Here is an 18392-nt window from a genome sequence, read left to right on the forward strand (position 1 = left end):
CATCGCCTGTAAGGTCTGGACCTGCTGTAAAATACCGGGGAAGCGCTACCCCACTTTCAATGAAAACTGGGTTAATCTAGGCATACGTGCTTGTCCGATCAATTTAGGTGATTAACATATAATTTGCGGAATTTTCAAGTGTGGAACGCGTTAACAGTGGGTGCTTCCGCAGTATTTTATGGTAGTTCTCGTCTAGCTCACCGCGATCTATGGATGGCTCATTTGGAGAAGGCTCTAAATTTCAAGCCAGAAGTGAATCATGGGGAGCTGCCCTATAGCGAGATCTATTTCCGTTGCATGTGTGTCGTTACATGCACCCCTTTGGGTAAGGCGTTGTCTCGTTAAAAGCTTAGGTATTCTGCTAGTCATTGCTGAGTGTTTATGAATTGAGTTGTAACTTGAATTTCTTGAGATCGCCACAGCCATTGGATGCGATGACAGGCAGACGACAGATGACCGCAGCTAGGGATTCGTAACAAACGTACGACAGTGGCGGCAATCAAAGTTGGGGGAAGGTGGTCCCTTTGAAGTAACGGACGTGCTTTCGACTCCCCAGCCGTCAGCAGGCCCCACAGCAGCCTCCGCAGTCGACGACACCCGGGGCAGGACCCCTGGGGACCTCCCTCTCGGTTCCACTGGGCTCCACGACATCCGGGAGTGGCCTGGGGTGCCTGGAGCTGCAGGCCAGCAGGACCCCCTCCGTGGAGGATGCCGGGAGGGCGGCGGGGCTCCAGTTTTCTTCCTCCTTGGCCGACCTGAAGGAAGACAAGGTGAGTGCACCTTACCATTCCCTGCAAATTTAAAGGAGCTGTGCAACAATTTCAGGGCTTTGCTTAAATTATTTTGGAAATTGATGCCTGACACTTCTGAAGTGAACTACAGAAAACAGATTTTGCCTGGGTACCCTAGCTTTTATTTACAAAAAATGAATAAGATCCAGGTTTTTGCCGCCTCTCAACTCGTACGTCGTCTTCTGGGTCTTGTGTGCAGTGACGTCTAGGTGCTAGGCGCGGGGTTCCGGAGAAGTTCTTTCTTTAGAGCCATCTGTGAGCAGCGAGAACTAATCCGCTCACGACCGCGTGACCACGTGCTGGCGGGTGCCGCGCGAACAATATGGTGAAAGGAGGAAAGTCTCATCCGGGTCCGGCCATAGCCCGTCCGGCCCTGTCCCCCTGCTCTCTCTGCGGTAGCAGAAAGAGCTGACGGTTTTGTGAACCTAGGATAGATGGCGCCACTAAAACTCCGTATAATAAAAGTTTTGTCGATGATACCAGGTTTTTGACGTATTTATATATATGTTAGAACGACAAGATTCATAGAAAAGTTACCTTTTATCGAGCAGGTATTCGCACAACTTGCTATCTTTCTACAAGATTCCCCTTTGACGCCACGCCGCATGTTTCTCATGGCCACCGCTCGCAACCGCAAGTTGGGGAATATTCTAAGTTTTGCCTCGCTATTATGCGGCGGAATCGCATTATTTCGATGAAAGCAGGTGTGTTTTCTGTCATTTGTGACAAGGTGAACAATATCAAAAGCAGAAGATGCCAATTCTTTCAACGTTGAAATTGTTGCACAGCTCCTTTAATGCCCTTTTTGTTTTTTGTTTGTTTTGGGGGTTTAAGTCTACGGGTAAAGCCAATCTCACTGGGACACGTGGTTTGGGCGAGATTGGCAGTTGGGAGGATTAGCAACCCGGCTGCCATGGTTGCATTCGTAGCTGGGATGCTGGGGCTTTGGAGGCATCTTGCGTCGGTCATCCCAGCTTGCTCGGAAGTTCAAACACTGAAAAAGGAAAGAAAGGCATTCTTAGAGGAAGGTTCGGAGTGGCGACCGTTGCTCCTTGTGCATTGATCGGACCCCCATGACCATGTTCGTTGATGCATTTTGTTTGTCGTAGCACACTCAAATTTTTTCTTGGTTCTAGATGTTTTTGTGCAGTGATGTAAAGGAATCAAAATTGATGAGCAACGATAAATGTGCTGTGTTATTTTGTTTTCACTGCATGTCTTTTTTTTTGAAACGCGCCGTCTTTTGCCATTCACATCTACTGACCGCTTTAAGGGTATTTGATGCATCGTCTGTGATGGGCATGCTTGAGGTGTAGTGGAAGGCTCGGGTGTGCTCCGGGGGCCGTTCTTAAGACTCAGGTGGAGAGCAGGAATGACTGGCGCTTTCTTCAGGCCAACAACTACACTGTGGTGGACTGCCGGAGCTTGGTGAAGACGCTGGTGTGCGGTGTCAAGACCATCACGTGGGGCATCGGCACCTGCAAGGTGCCAGGAGGTGCGCTCCCTGCTGTTTTATATCCAATTGATGCCGAATTCAGCCTTTTGAAGGTGCTTCATATTGTAGCTGTTGAGCAACTATTTTTTTGGCAACCGTCTATATTTAGTAAACCATGTTTTGTGCTGTCTCTGTACCATCAGTTGTGTCGCCAACAGATAGCGAACATAGCTGTAGGGATATTTGTGGCTAGACTTATGAGTAAGCTCAAACGGAGGAAGCGAAGCATTCACAATTGTTAACTTACTTAAAATAAGTTCTGAGCACACATCTCCTTGAAACTCGCATGAATTGCCTTTCTTTATTAACAACTGTAGGCTCACAGTAATTTTGAAGTATAAAGGTTGAAAACAACTTTAAAGTCAAATGTTGCTTGTATTTATGGTGTAGCATGGGCCAAAATGCAGGTTTTGCTTTGTCACAACCAGTTTTATGCAATTTTTATGCATCAGGCTCCCTTGAGGACAAGCAGTTCCAGCCCAAGGAGACACTGGTGTTCATCCGGCTGGTGAAGTATGCCTTGCAAGCGCTCGACATCTACACGCTCCAGATCACCAGCCTCAGCCACGCCCAGACACGCAATGCGGCGTGAGTGTGCTGCATTATGTCACATCACTAGCAGTATGGCACATGTGTGCATGCATGTTCTTTGTTCAGTAAACTCACTTGAGCGGACTTCAAGGAACCCTAGGAAATTCCCTAAACTGAATATGTTTGCTAGAATATGGAACAACATAGGACACAGCATACTTTGAGTCAAAAGTGTGAAATGCAATTTATGGAGTCATGTACATCTGTATATACAATGGACTTAACAGTTACGTTGCTGCCCTTCTCATTTTGGAAAAAAAATTTTAATTTTCATTTGTACCGGCACTCTTAAAGTACATGAAGTAACAAAACTGTCCAGAGAGAATGTTTTTTTAGGGGCGAAGCTCCTTAGGGGCTAGCCATGTCCGTATGTCCGTCCGCTGTTGGGTGCACATGCTTCTGCTCGTGAGCTCACATGCTCACAAGCACATAAGCACGTGCTCGTGTAGGGCAAAAAAAAAACAAAAAAAACTGCATGTCCACGTGGTGAATGATGTTGATTGGGGCGAAGCTCTGGGGGTGCTTGTCTGCGTAGACGGTGAGCCGCAGCATGCCGAGCCTTTCGTTCGTTTTCATCCATGTCGGAAAGAGAATGTGGAGTATGGAACGTGGTTATATACGCATTTGAGCATTTGACCGCAGCGTGACATGGATGAAAACAAACGAAAGCCTGAGCATGCTGCAGCTCAGCGTCTACGCAGACAAGCACCACTTGAGCTTCGCCCCAATCAACATCATTCACCACGTGGAGACGCAATTTTTTTTTTTTTTGCGCATCCTCTGGCACAGTTTGTTTCTTTGACGAAGCCATACCGCAACGGCATCGTCCACTGGCTTGAAATATCCTGTGCAGAGTCGTTTCCTGTTGGAATTGAACGCAGTTTCTTTTTCAAGCTTCGACTTTTGCTTCGCTATCATTGACAACGTTTACGGTGGAATCCTATAGTTTTTCACAATGTCCACTTGCCTTTGACCGTCGTCCAGACGCTGAAGGATTTTAAGCTTGTTTGATAGAGACAGCCCCTTCCCTTTTGTCATACTCATTATGAAAGTGGGTGCACAAACTGTCATCCTGCCATTGTTATCCAAAACTAAGATGACCGAATCGAACTGATGGCAAAAAAAAACAGACACACCACGTGGTTAGTTTTCGTGTACCACACTGCCGCTTTGCCTCGGCGGCGCTGTAAGTGCCAGCGATCATACGCTGCCGCTGCAGAGGTGGCGGGTGGCAGGGCGGCGGGCATGGGCTACGCCAGCACTGCAGAGCACAAAACTTTGTTGAATTGATTGCAAAAATAATCCTGGGTTCACCAATAAAGTTCGATGAACTGAAATTTTCACTATTCCGAAATTCGTTTTTTGTTTAACCTGAAACATTCTTGCATAGAATGCATAGGAAAACCTCCGGGGATTTTTTTAAAGCTCATTATTCTGAAATATTCGTTAAACTGACATTCACTCAAGTGAGAGTTTACTGTAATTATAATTTTTTTAGGTGGATTTGTTTCTGCACTTTTTAAAGTGTCCAGGAATGATTGTGGTTGCATGTTCCGGTTTTTCAGCATCCAGTCTGCCGTGCGATCCAAGGAGGAGAAAGAGGTCCTCGATCACTTTGGTGGTGTGGTGCGTATCTTGCAACCCAAAATCTGTTTTATCAGCCAATTTTCATGGAGTCACAAAAGCGAGCTCATTCAGGCGCGTGTGAAAGCCCAAGTGCACACTTTGTTTTTAATTTTTTTTTTGTTTCGAAACATTTTTTATTTGATGCAGCCTTTCCTGTCCTGTAGCGCCATCTCATTGCATGTGTCCAAAATGGAAACAAATCTTTGGTAGGCGGTGTCGTTGAGACACCCTTCTCCTCTTCCCTGGAAAGCTCATTGGATATTCTGTGCTTGCCAGTCTTTGTCAGCATGATCAAGCTTGTATAATGTTTTATCACTCTGTGCTTTCTACCTTTAATAATTCTACACCCAGAAACATTTAGCCACTTTGAGAGCCAATTTAATAAAATTACTGAGTCAGCGTTGTTTTGTAGGCCCCTGATCCTTGAGTAAAGTTTGTGCCATCTCGCGCATTCCAGTTCACCATGATGAGCCCATCTACCTTCAGAGAGGTCTTCTCCACCACGATTGAGGTGAGTCAGCAGTGCTTAGATTTATTAAGACCCTTTGGTTCGAAAGCTGCTTCTCAAAGATTCTGTGGCCCCTTTTGCACCATTGTCCGGGTGCGTGCTTGTCAGGTTTGAGGGCCCAAGACGGCTACATTCGAACTAGAAAGTTCTCATCTTCATCTTGCATCACAATCTTTGTAATGTTCGTAACATACAACAGGATTGGTAAACACTTACGCTACCCGTAAGGGGAAACACTGCTACAGCTGAGGTGTGGCGTTGGAGCCGCTAAGGTGTCAAGTGGCGTGACGTCAATGTGGAATCTTTTGGCAAAGTACCGAAAATTGTTTGCGTCAATGTGGAGCGCGGTCGACAGCGCGAGACTTGTGAATTGTTCCACTAACTGCTATCAGTAAAAAATTGCAGATGCCTACATTGTTTTCTGTTTTTTTCAGTATGTGGTAGAGCGTCTGAACAAGAACTCGGCCCTCCAGGTAAAATGTTCCTTCCGTGGAACGGTTGTGGCATGTTGTTGATCCTGTTCTTTTTCTCTTGTGTCAGATTGTGGCCAACTTTTTCCTGGCCAACCGGACAACCTCCCCCATCTTTGCCACCATCTTGGTTGAGTACCTGCTGGAACGTATGGAAGAGATGGGATGTGAGTATGGGCATTCTTTTCGTTGTAGCTGAATATTCCCACCGAATTTAGATGAAATTTTTCAAATTTTTCTGAAAGGACGGTAATCGGATGAAGGGGCTCTCTTATACCTGTGCCACACGGGTAATTAGGTTCGGTGGAGGATGTCACGAGTTGCCCTCCTTTCTGTGCTGCAGCTAACCCCGAGAAATCTAACCTGTACCTGAAGCTGTTCAAGCTGGTCTTTGGTTCCGTGTCCCTCTTCGCTGCCGAGAATGAACTCATGCTCAAGGTACGCCTTGTCTTTGCACTCATCTTTCTTTTTTTTCCCTTTGATAGTGGTGTGCCCGTCGTCTTAAAGCTGTATGTTTTTGCTAAACCTGCCGCCTAAGAACCGGTCCGACGTATTGATTGTTTTCTTCCAGCCGCACCTTCACAAGATAGTGAACCGCTCCATGTCGCTAGCCTTGAGTGCCCGCGACCCCTACAACTACTTTCTGCTGCTGCGGGCGCTCTTCCGCTCCATCGGAGGAGGTAGTCATGACCTCCTGTACCAGGAGTTCCTACCACTGCTGCCCACACTGCTGCAAGGTGCGTTTCGTCCTTCCTTGGCAAATGACGTGGGTTGTGCCGGAATTGCTCGACATTTGGGGAGCATTAACCTCCTCGGAGGTTCCACCCTCTAATGTGGACGTTCTCATGCATTTTGTTTTGAAAGACATTTAGCTATTACAACTGAGAACTGAGGGGCTCATCATCATCGGTGTTCTCCCACAGTAAAAATGACTGCATCTCCACGTGGTGAATGATGTTGATTGGGGCGAAGCTCTGGTGGTGCTTGTCTGCGTAGACGCTGAGCCGCAGCATGCCGAGCCTTTCGTTCGTTTTCATCCATGTCCGAAAGAGAGTGTGGTATGGAACGTGGTTATAAATGCATTTGAGCATTTGACCGCAGCGCCCTCTCGTCTATAAACGTTGAGCCAATGCATGCAAAGTTTAACGCGATTATATACGCATTTGACCGCAGAGCCCTCTCCTGTATAGACGTTGAGCGGCTACATGCAACGTTCATGCATGACATCCCCAGCTCTTGAGTTACTACCACATCTCAGAGCCCCCTACTCGTCCCGCAGTCGTGGCCGAGTGGTTAAGGCAATGAGCTAGAACAGGGGTGGCCAGGCTGGCCTGGCCTAAGAGCCGCAAACAAAACCGCGGAACTTCTAAGAGCCGCGGGGAGGGGGGGGGGGGGGGGGGGGGAGAACAAATTTAACTTTCGTTCAGAGTCTGACGGTAACTATGGGGGCACAAGGCTGTACGACTGTACGTATGGGAGTACAGGGCTGTCAAAGTGCAAGCTGCAGTGTGCTTTATCCTGAGATCCTTCGTTTCTTTTTTCTGGGGAAACGCGGAAAGAGGCGAGGGGGGGGGGGGTCTCCTTGTGAGGGATCTGTGAGCCGCACTTGGACCAGCAAAGAGCCGCATGCGGCTCGCGAGCCGCGGTTTAGCCACCCCTGGGCTAGAAATTCATTGGGGTCTCCCCGCATAGGTTCGAATCCTGTTGACTGCTCAAAACATTTTTTAGAGCGCAGCTCTTAGGCGCCCGTTTCCGGCTTGAGCGGCGTCGGCGTCGGCGCCGCCGTCGGCGTAACCGCGCGGTGCATTGTGGGTAAATTTTCCCGATGGAACCCGAGGTCCTCCCGAGGTCCTCCCGAAGGAACCCGAGGTCCTTCGGGAGGACCTCGGAAGGACCTCGGGTTCCTTCGGGAGGGCCTCGGGAGGACCCCGGGCTCCTTCGGGAGGACCTCGGGTTCGGGGGGGGGGGGGGCTCACGTGACGATGACGTCATCAGTGACGATGACGATGCGGATGCCGATGACGTCATCAGTGACGATGACGATGGCGATGCGGATGCCAATGACTTCATCGGCATCCGCATCGTCATTGTCATCATCACTGATGACGTCATCGTCACGTGACCCTCCCCAGGACCTCAGGTTCTTTCGGGAGTACCTCGGAAGCACCTCAGGTTTCTTCGGGAGGACCTCGGAAGGACCTTTGGTTCCTTCGGGAAAACCTCAGAAGGACCTCGGGTTCCTTCGGGAGGACCTCGGGAGGACCTGGGGCTCCTTTGGGAGGACTTCGGGAGGACCTCGGGTTCCCTCGGGAGGACCTAGGGGAGGGGGGGGGTCACGTGACGATGACGTCATCAGTGATGATGACGATGACGATGCCAATGACGTCATCAGTGACGTCACTGATGACGTCATCAGTCATGATGACGATGGCGATGCTGATGCCAATGACGTAATCGGCATCTGCATCGTCATCGTCATCATCACTGATAACGTCATCGTCACGTGACCCCTCCTTTGAGGTCATGTGATCTCCCAGGTCACGTGACCCCCGAGGTCACGTGACCTCCCCCTTCCGAGGTCAACTGATGCCCCCAGTACCCTTCCCTCCTTCTCCTCAAGAGCTGTGCTCCAATTCGGCGTTACAGGGAGTTGTAAACGGCTTTTATTTTTATCATTTTTTTTTTTGCTTTACACGAGCACGTGAGCTCACGAGCACGAGCACCAGCAAGATCGATGTGAGCACGGATGCCGGACGGACAAGGCTAGACCCTAAGGAGCTTCGCCCCTAAAAGCTTCTTTGACGTACAGTGTCAGCAGCTGCACAAACTTGTAAAATGCTCTGTTGAACGTCGGGCATGTAGTGTAGACATCTGTGTTTCTACTTGAGTACTTCTCGGCTGCTCAATTGCCTAATTACTCTGGAGCAGTGAGGGCATGCCTCTAGTTGTTCAGTTTGTTTTAGGGAAAGCCCTGCAGCAGGATACCAAGTCCCCAGTCTGGATAGATCAAAGATGTATATTTTTATGTTTGTGTTAGCATCGACGCCAAAGAGGTAGAATAAGATGAGAGAGAAGAATCTCTGTGAGCTCCTGACCCAGCTGCACCACCATGTACCATCGTCCCCTCATTTTCAGGGTGTAACTAACCCGCATAATGTCCCAAACGTGCCTCTTTACAAACACGCCACTTTCTTTCATGCAGGCCTGAATGGCCTCCAGAGTGGCCTGCACAAGCAGCACATGAAGGACCTGTTCGTGGAACTGTGCCTGACGGTGCCCGTACGCCTGAGCTCCCTGCTGCCCTACCTGCCCATGCTCATGGACCCCCTGGTGTCGGCACTCAATGGGTCCCAGACGCTTATCAGCCAGGTGGGATGCTTGGACGAGAATAGAAACCTAACCGGGCTGCCTGCCCCTCTTAAAGCTTGCCTGCCTCTTCCTTTCCTCTGGTGCATCTTTTGTTGTTTGTTTAGGATTGTACTTTGTATGGCACAAAAACTGGGAGACATTAGGGTCAAGCTTGTGTTCCCCGTTTTAAAAAAGAGAATCTCGATGCAGTCGTGAGAAACGGTCACAAAATCAGAGGCCCTTTTGAAAAGTAAACATTACCTGCTGTGGCATAAGCAAACCAAAAAAAAAAAAAAAAATTATGTCCGATTTTGATTGGTTTTGGTTTTACGATGCCTGTGCAACGTTAAGTGTGTGAGCAATTTAGCATATGTGGCTCAGAAGGAAACAAAACATACCCATGCAAAGACCCTCAAGGAAGTACCACACAAAGAAAAAAAGAATGAACTATTTAAATGTGGGCAAACCTTCTTTGTACTATGTGCAAATTGCCTTCAAAAGTGAAAAAAAAAAAAAAAAAAACTTGAGCTTTTGTGTGTTCTGAAGAAGCAAAGGACTCCTTCATCCTGTTTCTATTAGTTCAAACATCTGGGTGAAGAACATGTAAAGTCTTTTCCTCAGTGTAAAGCCTTTTCCTCATCATAGGATAGCATTTGTGCAAGGGCATTTTTTTTTCATACCTTCATCGTTAGAACAATGACGACGAAGCGGAGCGTGGCTGATAGGTGTCTGCCCTGCTCAGGGCCTGCGCACCCTGGAGCTGTGCGTGGACAACCTGCAGCCGGACTTTCTGTATGAGCACATCCAGCCCGTGCGGGCGGAGCTGATGCAGGCCCTGTGGCGCACCCTGCGCAACCCGGCAGATTCCATCGCGCAGGTGGCTTTCCGCGTCCTCGGGAAGTTCGGGGGCGGCAACCGCAAGATGATGATGGAGCCCCAGAAGGTGAGGCCCCCTCACTCTCTTACTTGCCGGTACATGCACACCTTGTAGTAGTACCCTGACACTTGCGCGCACCTCTGAGGCGGGTACAGTAAAACCTCGTTAATTCGGAGAACCGGCAAAAATGTCCGAATTATCCGAAAGTTTAAATATCGAAAGGACAAAGATAACTGCACAAAAACGTTTCCCTGTGACATACCTTTATTTTGCGAAGAAATCTGTTATTGCCGCCTGCTTTCTGGATGACATTTGGGCGGAGACGGCAACTTTCCTTAGCGCGGTCGAGTGCTCCACCGCACTTGCACTGTTAGAGCTACGCATCCCGTTCGCTGACAATTTAGCACAGCAAGGCCTCTTCTAGTTTCGGGTGCACCACCTTCCACAGCCGCTTTCTTTTCCTGTTGAACTTCTTGCCCTCGAAAGCCTGTAGGATCTCGACCTCAATTTTCACGTACGTGGCCAAAGTGCCGCTCTTGACGTCGTACCTTTCCATCACTTGTTGTCGAGAGACGCCGTCCTTCAAGGCCCTCCGTATTTCCATTTTCGTCGCTAAATTCTTGGCCTGGTACAGCTGCAATAGAAAACGAGTAGCACAACTGACCGATGATAGGAGCGGCAAAATCGCAACACCCGGCACTATTTTTTCCGAGCGCGCCGATAGCGAGAGTGTGAGTCATGTTGCATGTTTCAACACGGGGGTGGCCGGCAAAAAATTGAGAAATAAGATAGCTGTTCAAATGCGGGCTTTAGGATGGGCTGCTTTCTGCCGGCCGCCTCGCGTTGAGGTATGAAACGCAACTGTCACTCACTATCGGCGCGTTGGGAATAATAGCACTGCGTTTCGCGATTTTGTCGCTCCGTTTGTCGGTCACTTGTGCTACTCTTTTTCTGTGCTTCCATGCCACGAGAGTAGCGCGCTTACGCATGGCAATCTAGAGCAGAACTGGTGCAAAATACGGTGAACCGGAAGAGCGAAGAACCATGGGAAAACCGGAAAAACCCCATGTGCACCTCGAATGGATAGCGGTCATACCCTTTGGAACGGATGGTAGCTTGCGCCACCTGCCGAATTCGTCCGAATTAACCATAGCGCGCCACATTCCCTCCGAATTAATGAGCGTTTGGTGCCATTGACTAATACACACGTTTTACAGGACCAGATCGGCAGTTCAAATTATCCGAATTAGCGGGGGTTGAATTAACGAGGTTTTACTGTAATGAGAGAATGGGGAATGCTAAATGGAAACTCTGGGAGTGTTGCAGGAACAGGAAAAATGAGGAAGACCTGTAATCGAATGTTGAGGAGGGAGTTAGAGGGAGTTCCATACATGCTCATGGAAAAGCTTGTTTGGGCAAGAGATGCGACGAAACGGGCCCCCAGCTGATTTGTTGCAACAAGCGAGGAATAGACACTTCTTGACTCTTCTTCTTTCTGCTGCACCCACTTTTTACAGCGAAGCTGTTATATGCTAGGGTCTAGGAAAAAATGTGTCTTTACATGTTGACAGAAAACTCCCCATTGGCCGTGGCAAGTATAAATAAATAAAAACAAAAAGGGGGGTCAAGCATGAATAGATAAAAACAAAAAGAGCGGGCAACCAGCGTGAGTCAGCCTTCCTTGGCATTATTAGATAGTGAGGTCCTGACACCCTTGTTATCATCTCTAGGCATCATCCTTGAGGTCGTCCTAGAAGTCGTCCTAGAAGTCGTCCAAGTGGTCGTCCTAGGCGTCGTACAACAGTTCATCCTAGACGTTGTCCTCAAGGTCGTCCTAGAAGTCCTCAAGGTCGTCTTAGAAGTCGTCCTTGAGGTTATCCTTGTGGTCGTCCTAGACGTTATCCTCGAGGTCGTCCTAGAAGTCATCCTTGAGGTCGTCCAAGTGGTCGTCCTAGGCGTCGTACAAGAAACCAAACCTAGACGTTGTCCTCAAGGTTGTCCTAGAAGTCCTCAAGGTCGTCTTAGAAGTCGTCCTTGAGGTTATCCTTGAGGTCGTCCTAGACGTTATCCTCGAGGTCGTCCTAGAAGTCGTCCTTGAGGTCGTCCAAGTGGTCGTCCTAGGCGTCGTACAAGAGTTCATCCTAGACGTTGTCCTCAAGGTTGTCCTAGAAGTCCTCAAGGTCGTCTTAGAAGTCGTCCTTGAGGTTATCCTTGAGGTCGTCCTAGACGTTATCCTCGAGGCCGTCCTAGAAGTTGTCCTTGAGGTTGCCTAGAAGTCGCCCTTGAGGTCGTCCTTGACGTCGCCCTCTAGGCATCGTCCTCTAGGCATCGTCTTAGACGTCATGAAAATAACAGCTTTGCTGGTCCTCCATCTTCACGGGAAGTGGAAGGCTCTACAATTTTCTACCTCCCTCTCCGTTCTCTTTTTCCCCTTTTTTTTAAACTCCCTCTTCTCTGCTGTTTTTTTTTTGTTTTTTTTTTTCCAATTGTTACTTAAAAGAAAGCTTGTCATCACAACAAATGTGTTGCCATTTGGGGAGCCATCTTATCTTTCAACCCTAAATGATCCTCCTTCCAGGTATATAATAGGCTGAAACTGCCGAGGAACTTTGGTGACCCCAGAAAGTTCCAGAAATTTAGTCGAAAGAGTTGCCACATTGTCTCATGCTGTGTTGTGGCACTCTTCGCAGCTGGAGTACAACGACCGGGACACTGTGGGACCCTGCATCACGGTCTACTTCCAGGACCACAAGAACCCTATCTCCCTACCCGTGGACAAGGTCAGCTGGGACAGATGCCCTTGGGGTAGCACTCTAACAATTGCACCAGAATTTTTTCTTTCTTTTTTGACCGCTTAGATTTTTATTGGCTGGTTGCTATTGGTCGGCATAATGTATCTTGTGAACTGAGGGCATATTAACAATTGCGAAAGCCGATCGTAAAAGTGTTCAACATTTTTGGCCTAGAAACAACTTTGCACAAGGAAAGCAAATATTCAAGAGCCACTCGGCAAGCTCTAACGATTTGGAATGGACACTTCAAAAATAATGTTTCGAAGATTACTAGCTACATGATCTAATACTAAACTTTTTTTATCACGTGGTTGGCTTTTTGGCAAACAAGTTGTAAGATGAATTCCGGAGGGTCTCTAACCTCAGCATGCGTGTTAATGGAAATGCTGGGCCTAGTGCCTGCCTGTGCCAAGCTGGAGGCAGCGTTCTGAAATGTTGAGACTGAGCTGACTGAGGACTGCCTTTGCGGTACCGCAGATCATAGAGACCGCTTTCAACGCGCTCAAGCAGAGCGGCACGGACTCCTTCTACCGGCGGCAGTGCTGGGAAATCATCCGGGGTTTTCTGGTGGCCAACTTGGAGTTGCAAGATGACCGGCACACCATGATTCAGCTCTTCTCACATTCCAGGTAGGACGGGAGTTTTCTCGGGCAAGCTGGACATCTTGGGAGTGACAGAATTTTGTACTGAAAAATTTGCAGAGGCTAGGTTCTCCATGAAAATTATGACATTGTTAAGAAGTGTGCAAGTGAATCAAAGATAGGTCAAAACCAAACAGCTGGTTGTTCCGGAATTTTCCAAGAGGTTAAAACGGAGGAGGTTATTTGTGTTTCTAAATTTATGGAAAAAAATAAAGGTTACCATAACTTGTATTGGTATGAGTTCTTTTTATTTTATAAAATAGGTAACCTTTATTTTTATGTGTTTATTTCTTCTGATTACTAATAATAACTGATACTATTATAATTTCGTCCCTGCAGTTTTGCCACGGGCGAAATCGCTCCAACTCAAGGGTCTCTCTACAAGTGCACAGACGTCGAGACTCGAAAGGTTCACAAGATGGCGCTCACGGGGATGTTTGGTATGTTGCAAACCTTTTGATTTTCTTTTCGTCTTGTTAGGTTTTCTACTGCCGCATAACCGTTTCACACTGCTTGATTGGTACATACTAACGCTCTGTTCTTGTTGCACAATGGCCGATTAGTATGTCACTACAGAGGATCAGCTGTGTACACATTGACCGAAAAAAACATCTCCTTTATGCCCATATTATAAGGAGTAAATGAGGTTATCATTGAACATTAAGCTGATGAAATTGATCAAGAAAATTACCTTGGTGTGATGCCAGGCCCATCAGTGGTAGTGAAAAACGGATTTTTTTTGTTGCCCACCCAGCACAATCTGATTTCAATCCTTTGGAGACGCACGCAGACAGTCGTTGATTAAACTGTAATTGTGACAATGATGAAACTTTTTAACACTGCTGCTGTTAAAAAAATTTTTTCAGTACATTATTTTCTGGACTGTAGTGCAGCAAAGGCGGTATAATAATAATAATAATAATAATAATAATAGCTTTATTTACCATGTATAGGCATGGTGGGGGTTGAGGAAAAAAGCTGTCCAAGCAGCTTGACTGGTCCTCAGCCCCCCTCAGGTACATACAGTGGCGAGAAAGACATTTAAAAGAACACAAGAAATTATATAATAATACAAGGTACTTTCATCATAACAATGAACAACAGACAACTATCAGCAATACATCGAAAAAGAATAGCACTGGCCTATAAAAGAAATCGGGAAAGTTGTACGCAAGAAAGGGAAAACTATCCAAAATATTCTAAGATGCTTCAATACAATATATATATATATACATGCACACAGACATACACATGTGTGTTTTTATGCTTCGTACATTCCGCGAAGTTCACTATATCTGCAAGTGTGCAGATCAAAATGAATGTGGTGATAGTTGTTTAAAAGGGATGGTAAAAGATAACGGAGACATTCTTTTCCAGAGTTTAGTCGAGTTGTAGGGACTACCCAGCTCTCTTTGTCTTGTACAGTAACTAGAGGTTTTTATTTGCAGTTGGGAAAGATTGCATATATTACCTGTTCCGGAATCTGGGGTATACACATGGCAGAGTTTTTCTTCAAGGAGGGGATAAAACTAAAGTGACCAGACGTCCCGATTTAGGCGGGACAGGTCCCGCTTTTCCGGCCGTGGTCCCGCTGTCCCGCCAGCGTGCTTGTGGGACGCCGTTTTGTTCCGCTTTTGTTTCTCGAACCGCGGATAGACCAAAGGTTCGGGTAACCGAAAGAATCGCAGCAGTGAGAGGGTGCTTCCTCTGATCAAGGAAGAAGATATGCTCGAGAGAGAAGATGCTGAAGGTTAATTGGCGTATAAAATTTGAACAGTACTATGGGCATAGTACACAAAAATAAATGCATTAATACTAAAGGAATATTCCAACCAAGTGTATTAGATATCTGCAAGCCACACAGTATGCAAATTGCAAGAAAAAGGAAAGGTATGATTTGTTACCAAAATTTAAACTGTTCAAGTCTCGCAGAACAATAACCCCCCCCCCCCGATACGCATCCCGCTTTGGGGCCCGAGGAATATGGTCACTTTAGATAAAACTTCATCAAATTTTGAGGTCACATGCATATTTGAGGTCACCTCATCACAGATGTTCACTAATCCCCTGAGCCCGCATGTAGCCGTGGATGATCTGCGATCGACTTCCAGTATAATCGCAGTATCATTGGAGCGACCACATCCCTTCCTTTCAGTAAAGGATTACAGTCAGCAGCATTGAGCTGAGGGGTGCTTTTCTTATTTTGTCCCTGTGTTTGCATTTGTCTTTTTTTTGTCTTAGTGTTTGTGTCCTTGGAGGGCTTGATGAACCCTTCAGGACACACACGTTTACAAGGAGGAAGAATCCACCTACTTCACTTAGTGCCACTTCGTCGTGTGAGGGATATCTCGGATCCTCCAACCCACCTCCTCATTCTCACGGCTGTTCCTTCTCGCAGCTCTATGACAAGCTCGGATTTCTTCGCAGAGAAAGATCTTTCATGTGAACAGACCATAAAGTGAGACTTCCAGTTGGCCCTCACATTTTCCTTTCCCTGCCGTCTGCCTTCAGCCGCGGCGGCCATCAAAGAGCTGCACAGCCAGGTGCTCCCGTTCCTGGTGTCCCTGGTGCACCACTACACTATGGTGGCGGTGGGGCAGCAGGCGGGGCCCCTGAGGGCCGGCCCCACGGGGGTCGGGGGTGCACCCGGGGCGCCTGGGACCGTGCGTCCGCCCCAGGGCATGGATCCCACGGTGCTCATCGACGCCCTGGCGGCCATCATGGCCCACGAGGAGAAGGAACTGTGCAAGGTCGGCCAGCTGGCCCTGCTGCTCATTGCCGAGAACTCGGCCACCATCCTTACCTCGAAGGAACGGGTGAGCATCCGAGCCACACCTTTCTGACGCAGTACCCGTTTTAATAAGGGCTGGGATCACTGGGGAAAGCGTGACGGAACGGAATGAAAAGCTGTCGCAGGATGCGCGAGACTGGCACGTAAACGTCTTGGAGAGAAATCTGTCTGGTTGGCTGGAAATATAGTAATAAAAAGGAAATACAATCAAATGCCTTTATGACAAACGCCTCTACTACGAAAACGCTCTTTTAACGAAGTAAAATAAAGTCCTCACTGCTGTAACAAATTCCCGTTTAACAAATATTTCAGTTTACTGAAGCAATTGCGTGGCCCCTGCAAAGAAAAAAATGACCGGTATTACGAATTATCTACATAAAAGGTAAAAAAATGACCGTTATTTGCACCAACATAACGCGACCAGGAATATTACGCGAGGGCAGGCTGTGATGCCCTCAAAAAGAAAAACAAAATATTATTACCATTAAAACGCGAGCCAAGGCCGCGCAAATTTTCCGCGCTTGGGGGCATAGCAGAACTGAAAAAATAGAAGAAATATCAGTTTATGTTTTGACTGCACTCATCCTCGCTGCTCAGGTCCTTCTGTTTACAATCCACTTGGTGACTATGCAGACAAGCAGCAGCAGGTGCCTCTTGTCTGGTACTAGTTCCTTTCTGTTTGGTGTGAGCTCCTCGGCAGCCCACAAGCAAAGCAAGGCATGAAGCCTGCATCGAGATGGGTGGCAGGAAGATTGTGAAGATTGAAACGGAAAAGAGGCATGCATTGAGTGAATATGTTTTCGCACCAAGAGAAAGATCAAGTGATTGAAGCTGCTTGGAAGAACTTGTAAAGGAGCTTTCGAAAGCCTCTATCTGGCAGCGGACATCAAATTAAGAGACTTGCTCTTTCAGGGCTTGATTTTCCAAGCCACTTAGTGAAACAATGGTGCCTGAAGATTGTCTCCGACTGGTGTGCTCACCACATCCTCATTTGTAAAAACAATCAATTTATGCCCGATGACGTCATACTTGTGTCCTGCCGTGTCCTGCCACGATCCTGGCGGCAGCTCAACAGTGGAGCTGGATACTAGACACCCTTTTCAGCTACGTTCGTTTTTCGGTTTTGCAGTCCACGGGATATTCGGCAGCTACGAGTTGCGACGCAGTAATGATGGCAACACTTACGTTAGGTCACTCTTTTTTGCCCGAACTTCAACGACCGACCACCAGAATCGCAACATCCTAGAGCATGGCAGACCAACTCCCGTGATGTAGTAACTTGTTACCCCTTTGGGACCACTTTCACTGCTGGAGTGGTATAGGACTCTGAACACGCCAATCAAAGACGCATTCCCGGCACTCTGAGGTTTCCGTCGGGCTCTTCGAAGATGCAGTTAGTAAAAGGGAAGCTGAAGCTCTTTTTAAAAAATCCGGGTTAGGAGCGAACTTTTATAGCTTTTTGTCTTGCGAATTCAGGAATTTTCTTAGGCAAAGGTAAACGTAAACCGTATTTATTTCTAAAAATATGTGCAGCGATTGCCACTGGGCAGGTGGCGAGCCTCTCTGCTGCCTGTTATTCATCCGAAGTATTGTGACATCATCGTCGGCATCCCTGAGCCAGCTTAGTGGCGAGCAAGGGTCGTCGGGCCCTGCCAATGTCGTCACCTTCGCTGGTTTTTCTGTCCGTTCTCCGAATAAGACGGAAAGAAAGCCTAAGACATCACTTTTAAGCTGTCTACATTAAAAGTTTCCCGGTTTTTTCTAATCAAAAGATTTCTCCGACTTCTCTCTAACGAACGCTCCTTGTTGCACGAGAGCCGAGGGCTCACTCCGGGTTGTCTTTCAGGCCTGTCAGCTGCCGTACATGGAATACCTGGTGGAGCGCATGTGCGCGCTCTGCTACGATCGCGCCTGGTACGCCAAGTCGGGCGGGTGAGTGGACGCGGCCTGCCGCCGCACGTGCGTGGCCGAGTGTCGGGGGGTGGAAGATGTCGTCCGACGGGGCCGTCCCCTCCCAGGTGCTTTGCCATCAAGTGCCTGATGGAACGGCTGCCCCTGCGCTGGGTGCTGTCCCACCAGTACCTGTTCCTCAAGGCCCTGCTTTTCATCATGATGGACCTCACAGGGGAGGTGTCCAACGGGGCTGTGGACATGGCCAAGTGGGTGTCTTCCTCCCGTTCATTCTCTCGCGACTTTCATTCGTAAGGGCAGGTCTCTGCACTCGAATGTGGGTACTTTTAAAAGGCCAATCAAAAGAAAAAATAAATTTTTTTAAACAGTCTCTAATTGAAACACGCGTGTCAAAAAAAAAAAAAAAAAAAAAAAAAGATTTACACGAGAAAAAAAAATTTTTTAGAGCAATATTGACGGCACGAGATTTATTTTAAACTCTACGTGCATAGTCCATGACGTCACAGAATGGTCATACGTTCTTTCCACCTTAACAAGATGGTCATACATTC

General features: G+C 47.7%; 1 protein-coding gene across 1 annotated transcript in view; it reads left to right on the plus strand.

The window, feature by feature from the left end:
* LOC8034764 (transformation/transcription domain-associated protein) overlaps positions 1 to 18392 on the plus strand; it is a 127152-nt gene that overhangs the window by 19894 nt on the left and 88866 nt on the right. Inside the window, exons 14-30 of the mRNA XM_040207274.3 lie at positions 557 to 770; positions 2184 to 2286; positions 2739 to 2874; positions 4443 to 4503; positions 4961 to 5014; positions 5446 to 5484; positions 5552 to 5648; positions 5825 to 5919; positions 6053 to 6218; positions 8684 to 8850; positions 9572 to 9772; positions 12397 to 12486; positions 12976 to 13127; positions 13479 to 13579; positions 15651 to 15955; positions 17777 to 17862; positions 17949 to 18089. Of these exons, the coding sequence (XP_040063208.2) occupies positions 557 to 770; positions 2184 to 2286; positions 2739 to 2874; positions 4443 to 4503; positions 4961 to 5014; positions 5446 to 5484; positions 5552 to 5648; positions 5825 to 5919; positions 6053 to 6218; positions 8684 to 8850; positions 9572 to 9772; positions 12397 to 12486; positions 12976 to 13127; positions 13479 to 13579; positions 15651 to 15955; positions 17777 to 17862; positions 17949 to 18089 (2208 nt within the window). The remainder of the gene's footprint in view (positions 1 to 556; positions 771 to 2183; positions 2287 to 2738; positions 2875 to 4442; positions 4504 to 4960; positions 5015 to 5445; positions 5485 to 5551; positions 5649 to 5824; positions 5920 to 6052; positions 6219 to 8683; positions 8851 to 9571; positions 9773 to 12396; positions 12487 to 12975; positions 13128 to 13478; positions 13580 to 15650; positions 15956 to 17776; positions 17863 to 17948; positions 18090 to 18392) is intronic.

The sequence above is a fragment of the Ixodes scapularis genome, unplaced genomic scaffold, assembly GCF_016920785.2.
Source record: "Ixodes scapularis isolate PalLabHiFi unplaced genomic scaffold, ASM1692078v2 PGA_scaffold5__190_contigs__length_132052651, whole genome shotgun sequence".
NCBI lineage: Eukaryota > Metazoa > Arthropoda > Arachnida > Ixodida > Ixodidae > Ixodes > Ixodes scapularis.